The sequence below is a fragment of the Mobula hypostoma genome, chromosome 1 (assembly GCF_963921235.1).
Source record: "Mobula hypostoma chromosome 1, sMobHyp1.1, whole genome shotgun sequence".
Lineage (NCBI taxonomy): Eukaryota > Metazoa > Chordata > Chondrichthyes > Myliobatiformes > Myliobatidae > Mobula > Mobula hypostoma.
The window spans coordinates 83,971,326-83,986,205 of record NC_086097.1 but is presented as its reverse complement, the minus strand read 5'-3'; the positions used below and the strand labels follow the sequence as shown (position 1 = coordinate 83,986,205).

The 14,880-nt window shown below is 41.0% G+C and overlaps 1 protein-coding gene across 4 annotated transcripts; it reads right to left on the bottom strand.

Moving 5' to 3' along the window:
* Positions 1-7,425: 7,425 nt before the first annotated feature.
* On the bottom strand, positions 7,426-14,648 carry LOC134348503 (serine/arginine-rich splicing factor 5-like). Of its 4 annotated transcripts, XR_010018437.1 has the most exons (9): positions 14,497-14,648; positions 12,199-12,326; positions 12,022-12,092; positions 11,840-11,938; positions 10,835-10,904; positions 10,325-10,389; positions 9,074-9,572; positions 8,894-8,967; positions 8,468-8,532 (listed from the first exon to the last, which is right to left on the bottom strand). XR_010018437.1 is itself a non-coding variant. In XM_063051982.1 (8 exons), exons 2-8 carry the CDS (start codon positions 12,319-12,321, stop codon positions 7,751-7,753), a joined length of 819 nt encoding a protein of 272 aa, XP_062908052.1. In that variant the 5' UTR covers positions 12,322-12,326; positions 14,497-14,624; the 3' UTR covers positions 7,426-7,750. The 4 variants fall into 4 exon arrangements, 2 of the variants coding, with proteins under 2 accessions (XP_062908052.1, XP_062908065.1); XM_063051982.1 differs by lacking the exons at positions 9,074-9,572; positions 10,325-10,389 and adding an exon at positions 7,426-8,021 and having other exon boundaries at positions 8,422-8,532; positions 14,497-14,624; XR_010018440.1 differs by lacking the exon at positions 10,325-10,389.
* Positions 14,649-14,880: the final 232 nt, after the last annotated feature.

The window sequence follows — 14,880 nt, the reverse complement described above, 5'->3', positions numbered from 1 at the left end:
AGCAGAAAGGTGTTATAAGTCACAGTGCAAGTGTAGGTAGACCCATTGCCTCTGCCTGTTCCTGCCCCATTGAGCTTGTGTCCTCATACCTTGACTTCATTCTATCTCCCTTGGTTCAGTCTTTTCCCTTCTACATCCGCGACACTTCTCATCTCCTCATTAACTTTCAATTCCCTGGCCCTGACCGTCTCATTCTCACCACGGATGTCCAGTCCCTATACTCTTCTATCCCCATCAATAAGGCTTTAAGGTTCTCTGCTTCTTTCTCCACTACCAGCTTCCTCCGTTTGGTAGAACTGGCCCACACCCTCAACAATTTTTCCTTAGGCTCCTCACTTTTTCTCCAGACTCGAGGGATAGCCATGGGCCCCATCTATGTCTTTTCGTAGGCTACGTAGAACAGTCCATGTTCCAAGCCATCCCCGGTAATGCTCCCCAATTCTTCCTCCGCTACACCACTACACTGGTGCTGCTATATGCTCCCATGCTGAGCTCATCAATTTCATCAGCTTTGCCTCCAACTTTACCCCACCCTCCAATGCTCACCCTTAAATTCATAGCCAATCTCTGACATCTTCCTTCCCTTTCTCAATCTTTCTATCTTCATCTCTGGAGACGAATTGTTTACCAACATCTTTTATATCCCTATGGTTATCTTGACTATATCTCTTTCCACCCTATCTCCTGTAAAAAAAAGTGCTATATCCTTTTCTCAGTTGCTTCATCTCCACCGCATCTGTTCTCAGGATGTGGCTTTCATTTCCAGAACATCTGAGGTGTCCTCCTCCTTCGAAGAACAGGGTTTCTCTTCCTCCACCATTGAAACTGCCCTCACCCGTGTCTCCTCCATTTATTTACCAAACATCCATGCTCACTCTGTATTCCTGCTGCCTTAACTGTGATAGAATTCTTCTTATCCTTACATACCACCCCATGAACTTCTGCATCCAATTTCTGCTATCTCCAAAGGGATCTTGCCACCAAATACATCTTTACTTCCCCCCCCACCTCCTGCTTTCCACAGGGATTGCTCCCTCCATGGTCCCCTTGTCCATTCATCCCTCCCCACTAATCTCCAAAGCAGCCGAGTTGCTACACCTGCCCTTTTACATCCTTACTTCTATTCAGGGCTCTCAACAGTCCTTCCAGGTGAGGCAACACTTCAGCTGTGAATTTGCTGGGGCTGTCTATTGTATCTGGTCTTCCCATTGCGGCTTCCTCTGCATTGGTGAGCCCTATTGTAAATTGGTGGACTGCTTTGTGGAGCACCTCTGCTCCATTCGCCAAAAGCGGAAACTCCTGGTGGCCAAACATTTTAATTCCTGTTCCAGTCCACAGCCTTCTCTTGTGCCACGATGGGTGGAGGAGTAACACCTTATATTCTATCTAGGATAGCCTCCAACCTGATGGCATGAATATTGATTTCTCCTTCCAGTAAAAAAAAATTGACTCCCTCCTCCCCTCTCCTCCTATTCCCCACTCAAACTTTGTACCTCTTTTCAGCTGCCTATCGACTCCCTCTGGGTGCTCTACTCATTCCCTTTCTCCTGTAGTCCACTGTCCTTTCCTATAAAATTCATTCTTCTCTAGCTGTTTATCTTTCCTACCTACCTGGCTTCACCTATCACCTTCTAGCTATCCTCCTTCTCCCCCCACCTTCTGGCATTTTCCCTGGTCCTTTCCAGTCCTGAAGAGGTGTTCCAGCCCGAAGCATCGACTGTTAATTCCATTCCATAGATGCTGCCTGACCTGAGTTCCTTAAGCATTTTGTGTGTATTGCTTCGGATTTTCAGCATCTGAAAATTTCTTGAATTGAAGATGTTAGTGTGGTTCCTTTAACTTCAGCTGAGTGATGGACACTTGGAGTAAACTCAAATTCATTGCCATGGTGTAAGATGAGTTATAAACACATTCCAAAACTTCGCTTGCAGAAACCTTATAGGTACACAGGTACAGACAGCACTCAATGATACAAGGCAGTAACAAGATAAAGTGCAAAAACAAAAGAGTGCAATTAAAAAAGGTAAGTCACTTCATGACACTGCAAGATTTGGTCTATAGTGATTGTGCAAGTCATTTCAAGAATCCTGATGTTTGTTCTTCAATCAGGTGGTGTGGGTCTATAGGTTTCTGTACATCCTGCCGAATGGACACAAGAAAATAGCAACATCCTCTTAAACATACGCCACCATTCAGTATTATTGTGACAAACTTGGGAGTGGCTTTAACTCCTGTGCTACTCAATCAGTCCTCAATACAGCAAGCTTTTTAAAAAGCTCTCTATTTCTTTAAATAACATCAGATGATCTGGCCACCACAACACTCCGAGGTAGAGAAGCCCAGAGATTGACCACCTTCTGCAAGAAGAAATTCCTATGAACCTCAGTTTTAAACGGCTGTCCCCATACCCTGTAATTATACCCCTTTGTTGGCGACTCTCCCATTGATGAAATAATCTCAACATCTATCCTGTCATGCCACTTTGGAGCTTGTTTGCTTCCATTAAAGTGCAAAAATACATCCCAGGGCAGAGACATTGTTATCCTCTGTGTCCTCTTCACTTCCCAACACTCCACCTTTAATACCTCACACCCTTTCATCCGTTTCCCCTAATCTCTTGGGAGTTCACTGAGATTATTAACTTCTTGTTTCTGCTGTCTGAGGTACCCAGACTCTTTTAAGAAAGCATGGTGGCATCTCTACTTTCTTAGGTATTTGTGAAGATTCTTCTACAATTCATCTGGGTCAAAGGTTACTTGGTTTTACATGCATTTTGTGGGTGCTGTGGTGACTGATGAGTTTATTGTGGATGGATAGGTGGGCAGTCTGGGAAATGGTGCACACCTTGTAATTTCACAGCCTCTGTAAGCTCTTAACAAATAGACTGTGGCGCTCAGTGCAATCTTGAATGCACCTTTTCCATTTTGAACTGTCTCAAGTTGAGGACATCTTTGAAAATGTTCTTGAATAGTTTTTTTGCTGTCTACCTGGTAATCTATTACTCTGATGAAGCTCAAAGTAGATTGCCTGTTTTGAAAATTGGTTCAGATCGGCAACATCTTCTCCATAATCTCCATCAGCACAGGTGCACCACAAGGCAGTATGCTTAGACCCCTATTCTACTCGCTTTATACTTATGACTGTGTGGCTAAGTACAGCTCTAATTACTTTTTCAGATTTGCTGATGATGTTGGAGGCCGAATCAAAGGTAGTGATGAATCAGCATATGAGAGATTGAAAATCTGGCACTTGGTGTCACAACAACCTGTTACTCAATGTCAGCGAGACCAAGGAGCTGATTATTGGATCTTGAACTGGGGGGGGGGGGGGGCGTAAACTTCACTCACCCCATCATTGAAATGTCCCCACAACCTATGACTCACTTACAAGGACTCTTCATCTCATCAATATTTATTGCTTATTTATTTATTTATTCTTTCTTGTATTGTGTTTGCACAGTGGTTGAACAAGACAAATGGTGTTTCATTTGCTCTATTCTAGTTAATATTCTACTATGGATTTATTGAATATGCTGCAAGAAAATGAATCTCAGGGTTGTATATGGTGACAAATGTACTTTGGTAATAAATTTACTCTTTGCACCTCAGATTTTTGAATTTTCTACCCATTTAGAAAATAGAGTATGCTCTTGTTCCTTCTACCAGTGTATGATCATACACTTCCTGATGTTTCATCTACCACTTCTTTGCCCGTTCTCTTCATTGAAGTCCTTCTGCAGACTCCCTGCTTCCTCAGCACTACCTGCCACTCCACTAATCTTTGTATCATCTATAGACTTGGCCACAAAGCCAACAATTTCATCATCCACATCACTGATGTATAACATTAAAAGCAGTCCCAACACGAACACCACTGGTCACTAGCAGCCAACCAGAAAAGGCTTCCTTTATTCCAACTCTTTGCCTGCTGCCAATTCTGCATCCATGTTGTCTTTCCTGTAATACCATGGGTTTTTAAAAATCTTTTTAAACAGCCTTATGTGCTGCACCTTGTCAAAGGCCTTCTGAAAATCAAAGTATACCTAGGTGTGTGCCATACAACCATGGTGTTCCATACAAGCAGCTGAATTCTGTTACTGTAAACCACAGAGAACTACACCATTCTTGGAGTTAAATTTGTACCATTTCCTTATAGTAAAAACGCACTATCTTTATCTTCCCATCCTTGCCTGATGTTTGTGTTCTCCTGTGAGTGGTATTGGTGAAACTTTGTCAGTCTGTAAACTGGAGCTAAAACTATCTCATTGAGAATATTGTTTTTGTGTTTAGCGTCAAGATTTCTTTCGAAACTGTCATTCCTCCACACTCTCAATATGGTGTGGCAACACAAATGCAATGTTACCAGCAGGCATCAGCAATAACTTTACTGGGCCATAATCAACCCAAGAAATCAGCAAATACTGCTTTGAACTTCTCAGCTGTCCACTTCCATGCTGTGATTCAGCAAATTACATAGAGACCTAACAAAGATATAACAGGGAATGTTAGGAATGATATTTTCAGTTGCCTTTAGTACCACACAATCGCAGCCCGAAACTTCAACTGTTTCCTCTTTTTCAGATGCTGCCTGGCTTGCTGAGTTCGTCCAGCATTTTGTGCATATTGCTAACAGCATAAAATGCTGGACAAACTCAGCAGTCAGGGAACGCCGATGGTGAGGAATAAACAATGATACCAGTGTTTACCGTCGACTCAGGACTAAACACTTACAAAAATGTCTAACTTCCCCTCAGTAAAATTAGTTTGTTATGAATTGTCATGGAATATCTTCTATGCAAAGATCATATACAAATAAAAACTGTTAGCTTTGGTCATTCTTAGAAAATCTTGAGATAATCACATCCAGATGCTGAAGCTGTTATGAAACCACCTCACAGCCCTCTAAAGCAGAGCACTGTTTCTGTTTCTTAGTAAAACATAATTGGCATTTTTTTAGCTGAATTACTAATATTTTTGACACATTTTTGAATTGCACGACAGTCTCACTTTCATAAATACTGAAGTGATATTGCTACATGTACAGTCAGGAAAAAAAAAACAAAGAATCAATTTTATAAGATCAAAGAGAAATTCCCCATTGATCAAATCCTTGTTCAATTTCTTTCTCATATCCACTACACAACTTACTTCTCTATACCATTGCCTATGTGCCATCAGAAATTTAGCAACCATAACCATGCCTCCCATCAAACATTTAGTTATAAAGAGGCCCCAGCACTGACACACCTTGGCCATCAAAAAAAGTCTACCATTTCCCTTCAGCTCACCACTCTACCCACTTCAATGTTACTTCACTACTCGTCTGCCAAGCTAATCTTTACTTTTCAATTTGAACTGTTTCTGGGCTACAGTAGTTACTGGAGACAAAGAAAATTGCAATAACATCTCTATAAACACATTCTAAATAGTAAAGTCTAAGGAGCTGGTGGTATACCCAAGGAGAGCCAAGGTACCGGCGACCCGTTTCCATCCAGGGGGTCAACGTGGACATGATGGAGGATTAAATACCTGGGGATACAAATTGACAATAAACTGGACTAGTCAAAGAACACTGAGGCTGTCTACAAGAAGGGTCAGAGCCATCTCTATTTCCTGAGGAGACTGAGGTCCTTTAACATCTGCCGGACGATGCTGAGGATGTTCTACGAGTCTGTGGTGGCCAGTGCGATCGTGTTTGCTGTTGTATGCTGGGGCAGCAGGCTGAGGGTAGCAGACACCAACAGAATCAACAAACTCATTCGTAAGGCCAGTGATGTTGTGGGGATGGAACTGGACTCTCTGATGGTGGTGTCTGAAAAGAGGATGCTGTCTAAGTTGCATGCCATCTTGGACAATGTCTCCCATCCACTACATAATGTACTGGTTGGGCACAGGAGTACATTCAGCCAGAGACTCATTACACCAAGATGCCACACAGAGCGTCATAGGAGGTCATTCCTGCCTGTGGCCATCAAACTTTACAACTCCTCCCTTGGAGGGTCAGACACCCTGAGCCAATAGGCTGGTCCTGGACTTATTTCCTGGCATAATTTACATATTACTATTTAACTATTTATGGTTTTATTACTATTTAATTATTTATGGTGCAACTGTAACAAAAACCAATTTCCCCCGGGATCAATAAAGTATGACTATGACTAAAAAGCCCATAGGAGAGCTGATTTCTACAATCTTTGTTCATTTGATTTAAATAAAAATCTAGTTCAATACTTCACTCCTGAAAATCTGGCATTATGAAAAATACCATGTTTAGTAATTTACATCTTCCTTTTCAAATCAAGCAACTTTGGGCGAAAATCTTCAGGATCAGACTTATTGTCACGGACATGTCATGAAATCTGATGTTTTATGCCAGCAGTGCAGTGCAAGATAAAAGTAAGCACTACACAAAATAATGAGGTAGTGTTCATGGACAGTTCAAAAATCTGACAGCAGAGAAACTATTCCTAAAACATTATGGGTCTTCAGTCTCCTTATTGGCACATACCTTCCCCCCTCAACACCTACCCCTTCAACCCTTCCATATGTAGTTCCTATCCCTTTCTTCCCCCCCCCAAATCCACCCATCCACTGAACCTTTCACATTGGGCCAGTGTGTGCAACACTACCAGACATGCTGAATACAGCACTAGTCCCATTCCCCCCAGTATTCCATCAGACACTTGATTCCTGCTCCAGGATATGCTCCATTGGAAGACCTGCCCAATGCCCAAATTTGTGGCTGTGCTCCGGCATCCATAACTGCCATTAAAGGCATAACAAACATGATTGGTCTAATGCTGAATTAAAAAATAAAACAAAGTAACATGCACACAAGATTCTTGCAACGAAGCCACATTCTCCATGACTGTAGACATCTTAAAGTTCTGCTTCTGGAGCACAGTTTTAGTGACAAAGCTGGAGTGAAGAAAAAAGATTTACTTTTGTGTTTGTAATCTTTTTACAACCCAAATATGTAGAATAAATTTCAGCTTAAACCAGCCTGAGTTTAGTTTCATGCTAAATATTGTTTATAAGTAGCCTAAATGATCCAAAATAGGTTTCCGCAACACACAGCAATCTGATAGGGCAAAGTCAATATTCACTTATCCATCTTCATTTTAGATCACTAATTCAGACCCCAATCTACTACATACTCTGCCCCAACTTCAAACAGGCAAGAATTCACTCAAACGTTTAAAATAGTAAAAAGACACATTTAAACTTGTGAACAAATCAAGAGGACTATAAATCATTATTCTTAGCTACTCCATTCCTAAAATAGAGTACTATTTGGAAGGTAAGTCACTACTGACTTCAGTTTTTTCGTAAATGAAGAACTGAACAAATTTCAGATTCAAGATCTTAGACCATGACATATCAATAAAATATCCACATAGTGGAAAAATGAGTAGTTTCAATGAACTAGGTTTGCAACTTTTATTCAAAGAAAAACATAATGTAATGAAATACACTATTTATCCAAGGAAAAGTGTGGTTTAATACAAATCAAGATACATCTTTAAATTCATTAATTGCACATTTTGGTGGAATAAATGGGCATACACAATTTTTTTGAAGGACTGCATATGTAAACAATACAATTCAAACATACTTTCAAGAATTGCAAGCACTCTGGTCCCAAGCAAACAAATTAAGTTTCATATTTTTTTTAACATGAACTACTTTCTATAACTTTCATTTACTTGGGTATACGTTCACATTAGTTATAACATACCCATCACCATTGCTTAATCTGCACTTGCACCAGAAGGTGACCTTGACAACGACCGAGAACGCGAGCGAGATTGAGAACGTGGCCGCTCCAACGACGCAGGCGATTTGGTTGGTGAAGGCGAACGAACTTTTTGTTCTCTGACCGAGGTACGGGATCTACTGCGAGAACGGGATTTACTGCGGCTTCTACTCTTTGACCTACTGTACGATTTTCGGCTCCTGGAGCGAGAACGACTACGAGACCTGGAGTACGTGCGGCTACGTGAACGTGACCTGCTGCGAGATCTAAGGGAAAAACGGTAACAATTAGTGCTATTTTGCGAAAGTCACTAAAAAAAAATGGGCATTTCAATTGACAACCAGATTATTCCTTGCAGAACTAGTTTTCAAAATATGTCACATCCTGAAAGTCACTATTGAAAAAAATTCTGAATTTGATTCTCTATTTGAAATATCAACTGAACACCGAACAATTCCTTCCTGGCTTTCAATATGATGTTACCTCTGCACTAACAGCTTCACAAGTTTTGCATGCACCCTATTTCTCCAGCAGTACTAATATAAAATCAATTGAAGTATGCCATCCTTCAGTAGCATTTTATGATTGAACTGCTTTAAGTCACTCTGTAAGTTCAAATCTAGTCAACATGGTATTGATATAAGTGAAAACTTGTTCAGCACTTACCTGTGATGTTTAGGTTCTTCAATCAATCTAATCTTTCTTCCATTTATTTCTGTGCCAGACAGTTTATCAATTGCATTCTTCATATCACTGTATGAGGCAAACTCAACCACCCTACGTAAAGAATATAAAATTGTTCAACAAAATTCTACTCGAAATGTAACAGGTAAACAGAACAAACAGCTTATGTTAAACTGCTCAAGTTATGGCTAAAAACTACAATACTATTTGAATATAATACTTTTAAAGATCTTTTAAGCAAGCAGCATAAATGTTGGTACCTTTAATGCCAAAGTGTAATCTAAATTCACTGATAGTTGACAGGTGGTCATCACCAAATGCAACTTTGTTCCTACTTTTGAGATCCATTTGGTAAAATGTTGTTCAACTATGTTCACACATATAATTTTACAAATTCTTCATGCTACCCAGTAATTTGGCTAACACAGAAACTAAGTTCCTTTATTTCACTCACCCTTCATTCATTTTGTGCCGGTGTGCATCTGCAAAGGTAACTTCTCCAGCCTGTCTCATGTAATCCTTCAGATCCTATATAAAATAAAATAAATTAGGTTAGAAAATCACATGCATTACCCATTGTCTTTTATAAAATCACTACAAATGAAACCAAAGCTAATTCATTAAAATTTATTACCTTCCCGCACAATTCCCTAGGCTATTCAACCAGCCAAATGCAAGAGAACTTGCAGAGGTATCATCACGACTGACGACACGATAGTGCTCTTCAGCACCTGCTCCACGTGAGCCCTCCCGGACATCACCCATCCTAAAGGTGGATTTTGGCGGCGCCATGGGAACAGGAATTGCTAAATCTTGTGTTGTTATCAAGAACGCCTCACTCACTCCAAATCGAGCTTCCAAACAAACCTACTAGCGAATTTCTTTCAATCAAGGACCTTAGTTTAGACAGCTCTCACACTTTGACTTTAGGACAATTCGTTACCAGCATTTTCAGAGGCGCAGGAACGAACCCGAGCACTTAAGCTAGTGCCCACCAATGTTGGTCAGACCAGCATAATACAGATCACCAACTGAATGAAACGTAGGACTGGCAATTCAACTAGGCCCACCAAGAGACCAAGCCAGAGCGATTAGGAAAACGTCACTCGTCACAAGGCCAACGATACGAGAGGCTGGTAAATAAAGGTTTTAATATTTGGTTAAAAGGTTTGTACACAATTCAACACAGAACCAAGCAAAAATGTCACACTAATGGCTTTCAAAGACAAATTACTTAAATCACAGAGTCATTGTTAAATATTCTTGAAGCTAGAGTACTTATGAAAATCTTGAAAATGGACTATTTAATAAGTTCAATATTGTACATATTTGTATCAATTTTCCTTGCTACCATTCCTTCCAGGAGTCAAGAATTCAGGCTTAGCTTTGGCTAATTGTCTGCACAAATGAACCTCACTGACCTTAATATTTAAAAACGACCAACCACTATTTCCAAAAAGGAAGTCATGGGCTCTTAACAGTACTATATTAGAGGATTTCAAATAGGTTGGCTTCAGCCAACCTTCGTCGCATTAATAAAGAAAGAAAATGCTAATCTACATTAGAGTTGAACCCTGACACTATTCAACAATTTCTAGTTGGCACATGCATATGGCCGAAACGACATCAAGATTGGCATTGGGTGCAATAATTTCCAAAGCAGAAATGTCCTTTAAATACCCAGCTTTATTTAAGATTCATAGGATTGTGGAGCAGGTGCTCACCGTGGAATCAAATCAAGTATTAAGTCATCAGCTTCAGAAAAATGGAAACTGAAGGACGTCTACAATAAAGGCTCGTTTCACTACAATAAATGTTTACGAATACTTTCACATACAGTTAAAAGGCAAATGTGGGAATGAGTAATTGTATTAAACAAGCACACCTGACAAGATTTTACATAAAAGGCAGGCCGAGGTTTTTGCAGTTTCCTAAAGATCCAAGATACCACTAGGAAGAAAACATAAATAACAGCACCATCTAAAAAAATTGCACCTTTGTGTGCCAATCAATTTGCTTAAAATTAAATTGAATTTTCATTATACACATTAATACCACCCCACTTCCTCCTTCCTCCTCCAAGTCCCCATAAACACACACATGCACACACAAACCCATTTTGCATTAAACTTTGTAATACCATTAACTAATTCCACTCATTTCAAAGGCAAGGCAAATTTGTTACATTTTTGCAGTGCATGCTTTTGCAGATTTTGGCTACCCTGTATGCAGATCTTCGCCAGCAATTTATAATATCATACCTACTTGCTTTACTTCCTGCTTGCAGCTAACCATTAGATCATTTGTCAGATTCATTATTTTTCATCTCAGAACAAATTTTAATTATGACAAATGAATTAACAGAATTAAGGAAGTATAGTTATATGCAACATACCTGCCAACTAACTCTTGAAGACAAATTCTCAACTATCAGTCTGTTGTCTGTGCGAACTGGAGGTCCATTCCTGAAACAAATTACATTAAATGAAATCCAGATCTGTGAAGATTTCCAGGTTTAAAATTTAAAGGCCTAATTACAAGATACAGATGTACTATTTCTACAGTTCAGCATTCAACACCATAAATCCCCCCCAGGCTCGGCAAGAAGCTCAAGAGACCCTGGCCTGCACCCCACACCAGTGCAGCTGGATCCTGGACTTGTCAGATCAGTGGCAGGTGGTAAGGACGGGCACCCCCTATCCCTCAACACAACTGTGTTGCCACGCACAGCTCCAACTAGATCAAATACTCCGAGTTACCATGTTAGTTAATTGGCTGGCTTTTGCACAACTCCTTAAGAAATATGTTACACCACAGCCTGGTCATAACAGCCATTCCAATAAGACTTGCTAAAATCTAAGATTAGGAACAGTGCATTTTCCCCCCTCTTTTAAAATGAAAACAGCAAATTAGTAGAATATTCAATCTTGGCCATTCAGCTAAACCAGCACATGCTGTACTAAAACCTCCTCCTAGCACTGGAACCTTGATTAGTTTCCTCATGTCTGCCACATAAGTGCATCTATTTGTTTCAACACTGAGGCAATGAGCTCCATATTCTCAATCATTGGGTAGATAAAAATAACAAGTATTGGATTTCTATTTTATAATAATGACCACTAGTTTTGTTCTCCAATCAATATTTTTTCATACTTGGAGTGTGAATTGAGGTTGTTTGTATGCCTTTTTTGGAGGCCCAGACTTTCCTCATACATAGGTCATCATATTCTTGGCATCATTCTTATTCCCTCAACCATGCCTCTGTAACTTTATTTAAAGCATATCAGTTGCTACTCTTCCCAAGTTGAGAATGAGGACACTCAATTTCTCATTGGATTGTCTTTATAAACCATCAATGTGTATAAATAGAAAATATGCTGTTCATCTAAGACAGTCTTACCTTGCCTCGCTACGTGGGCGCCGTGGGCTAAAGCGACCCTGGTATCGCCCTCCTCCACGCCCTCCTCTAGGTCGTGCTCTTGCATGTTCAACCGTAACTCTGCAGAAAAATTTTTCGTCAAACTCAACTCATTGTAATGTTAAATAAAAAAGAAAATAATATTCAGGGCAGTTTTCTTTTACCTTTCACTACACAGTTCTTTACCATCCAGTTCATAAACAGCATCATCTGCATCCCTGTGATCCTCAAATTCCTAGGAACAGTATCAGTATTAGTTTTCATATTTTGCAATGATTGAAGCACAAATTAATATACTTAAGTTGTTTTTTAAAAAAAAATCAACTGAAAAGCAATCTTACCACGAACCCAAACCCATTTTTCAGATCAATTTCTTTTATTCGCCCATATCCTTTGAAGAATTTCTCCACATCTCTCTCTCTGGCATGAGGGCTTAATCGACCAATGAATACACGGCAGCTCATTGTATCTGATAATATTCCAAAGAAAAAAATAATCACTACAAAGTAGTTTGAAAGTTGAATGCAGACCAAATCAGATCTACTGTGACATTACTTTCAGTGGAGCAAAAAACAAGCTGCTTTATAATCAAAACGGAGTCATATCATTCATAACAAAAAAAGTTACATAAAGTACACCTTAATTACCATGACAATCAAAAATCGAGTAGAAATTGAGATTAAAATGATCCAGAAGTAGCTGATTGGTAGATGGAAACTATCTCCAGTGAGAAAATCCAATATAAAGTGATGTTACAAAAAAAAACTTGCATGATCAATTAAATGTAAACAACAGGAATTCTGCAGATGCTGGAAATTCAAGCAACATACATCAAAGTTGCTGGTGAACGCAGCAGGCCAAGCAGCATCTATAGGAAGAGGCGCAGTCGACGTTTCAGGCCGAGACCCTTCAGGACGAAGGGTCTCGGCCTGAAACGTCGACTGCGCCTCTTCCTATAGATGCTGCTTGGCCTGCTGCGTTCACCAGCAACTTTGATGTATGTTGCATGATCAATTAGGTAGGTCTTCTTTACAGATTAGTTGTGACCATTCCTAATAGGTTGTTATGGCTTAAAGGAATGAAAAATAACACAGCTTTGGCATTAAGACCCAAAGAACTATATCAAAGACAAAATGACTAGACAGTTGTAATCAAATGAACAACAAAAAAAGCTTGAGGGTTATTCTTATTCCAGTTAGCCAGTGCTTAAAATGTAGATAGAGAGCAGTTAGTAAATACAATAACACAGAGGGTACGTGTTATTGAAACCAGTAGTATGGGAAAGGAGCTCAGGCTGTCATGCAGCAGCATACTCCTAAAAAGGAAACTGGGCCAGGAACATAGAATAGTACAGCACAGTGTGGTGCCGACCCTTAAACGCTGCCTCCCATATAACCCCCCCCCAACCTTAAATTCCTCCATACACCTCAGGAAGGACTGGAAGAAGACAATAGAACTTAGTACAGTTGACAGCAGTGTCAAATTGAGTATCAATGGAGGAATGTGTGAAATTACGGCCAGTAGGCATTAGAAAGCAATGCTTTTACAAACCAAGTACAAAGATGCTTGGTTCCTAATTAACAGAGGAATCAGAAGGATTTAGCTGCTTGGGTCAGATGGGTCCTCGAGTACTTTTTTATGACGTGAGCAACCAGACAAAGACGACCATGACAAAGTTCCAATACCTTTACGTGTAACAATCTGGCTTGAAAAAAAAACAATAGCATGCTGTTGGAACGAAAACCCACGATCAAATTACATATCCACTAGCCTGAGGAGCAATCATTGGACATTAGCTGCTGTGTCATAAGGTCTCAAATCCAAACTCAATTATATCAAACTGCTGAAATGCATGAACGTCCGCACTCAACTCAAAGGCAAAGTAGTACGAACTACTGCCTACAGCTCCAGCAATCCAAGTCTCCAGAGCTTATGCCTTGCCTTCACATTGTCTGCGACCACGAGTTCCTTTACACATCGCAGAGGTGCGAGTTAAGAGGTTCAAATGGACACTATCCATTGCCCTCAGCGCGTAGGCAAGCGTTGATTCCGGGAGCAAAAAGGAATGTGCCCAGAATGAAATCGTTCTCGGTAAAAATCATGCAGAATTATTGTATTTATTGTGGGCCGAAGGCTCGTTTCTATGCTGCCTGACTCTCTCGGAAAGGAATCGAGCAAACTTGGGAGAGGGGATTCTTCTTCTGACTTTTAGTGGCGGTTGGCGGGGGGGGGGGGGGAGGGTTGCACCTGGCCAGCCCGAGCCTCCACAAGGTACTGCGCCTTATTGTGGTTCATCAGCAGTAAGTAAGCCACAACATGAGAAACGGTTAAAACCGCCACCTCCAACCACCTCCCCCACCGAAAAAACTGGACATAAAAACAGCATTTCCCATTCCCAGTTAGATGCCCCACCACCACCATTCATTGGGCCATTTGGTGATGGGACAACATCTGAACGCAGTCGCTGAGCGCCCGAAGTCCCGGAGGCCGACCCTCCCGCCTGCGTTCCCGAGAAGGTGGAGAGGAAGGCCCTCACCGAAGATCTGTTTCTCTGTTCGCATCGACAAAACATCCAACCACCGGTGAGCCCACCCTCGCTCCCTCTGCCCCCCGATAACGGCCAGACCTCCCGACATTACCTACACACACGCTCCGTTCCTGTGACGCAGGCGAAATAAAAACCAGTGCACAAAATGGAGGCCGATGCCCAAGCGGCGGCCAATCACGGAGCGCGATGACGTCACGGGCGGGCGGCTCTTGCTTTCGCGGGCGGGCTGCTGGTGGAAGGGGGTGGTGGAGGGTACTGGATTACACCTCGGGTTTTGTGAGGAATGTTGAAACAAATGTCGATACCCTAGGCTATGTAGTAGTTGGACGATGGGGTTAGGGATGAGTTTGTGGGCCGGTAAGTCCCTTTCCTGTGGCTTCTGTATGCATGGATCGGCGTTCCTAGTGGCACCCCGAGTCTTCCTCCTCCATTTTATATGGTTCATGTTCAAGTTCTCTATTGTCATCTGACTGTC

Bases quoted from the DNA above. Each gene is read 5' to 3' on its own strand.
- LOC134348503 (XM_063051982.1), bottom strand. From the start codon at position 12,321: ATGAGCTGCCGTGTATTCATTGGTCGATTAAGCCCTCATGCCAGAGAG. The intron at 8,968-10,834 runs GTATGTTGCATA...TATTTTATATAG, and splicing joins CTTCAAGAGTTAGTTGGCAG to GATCTGAAGGATTACATGAG. The intron at 8,533-8,893 runs GTGAGTGAAATA...TTCTTTACGTAG, and splicing joins CGGCACAAAATGAATGAAGG to GGTGGTTGAGTTTGCCTCAT.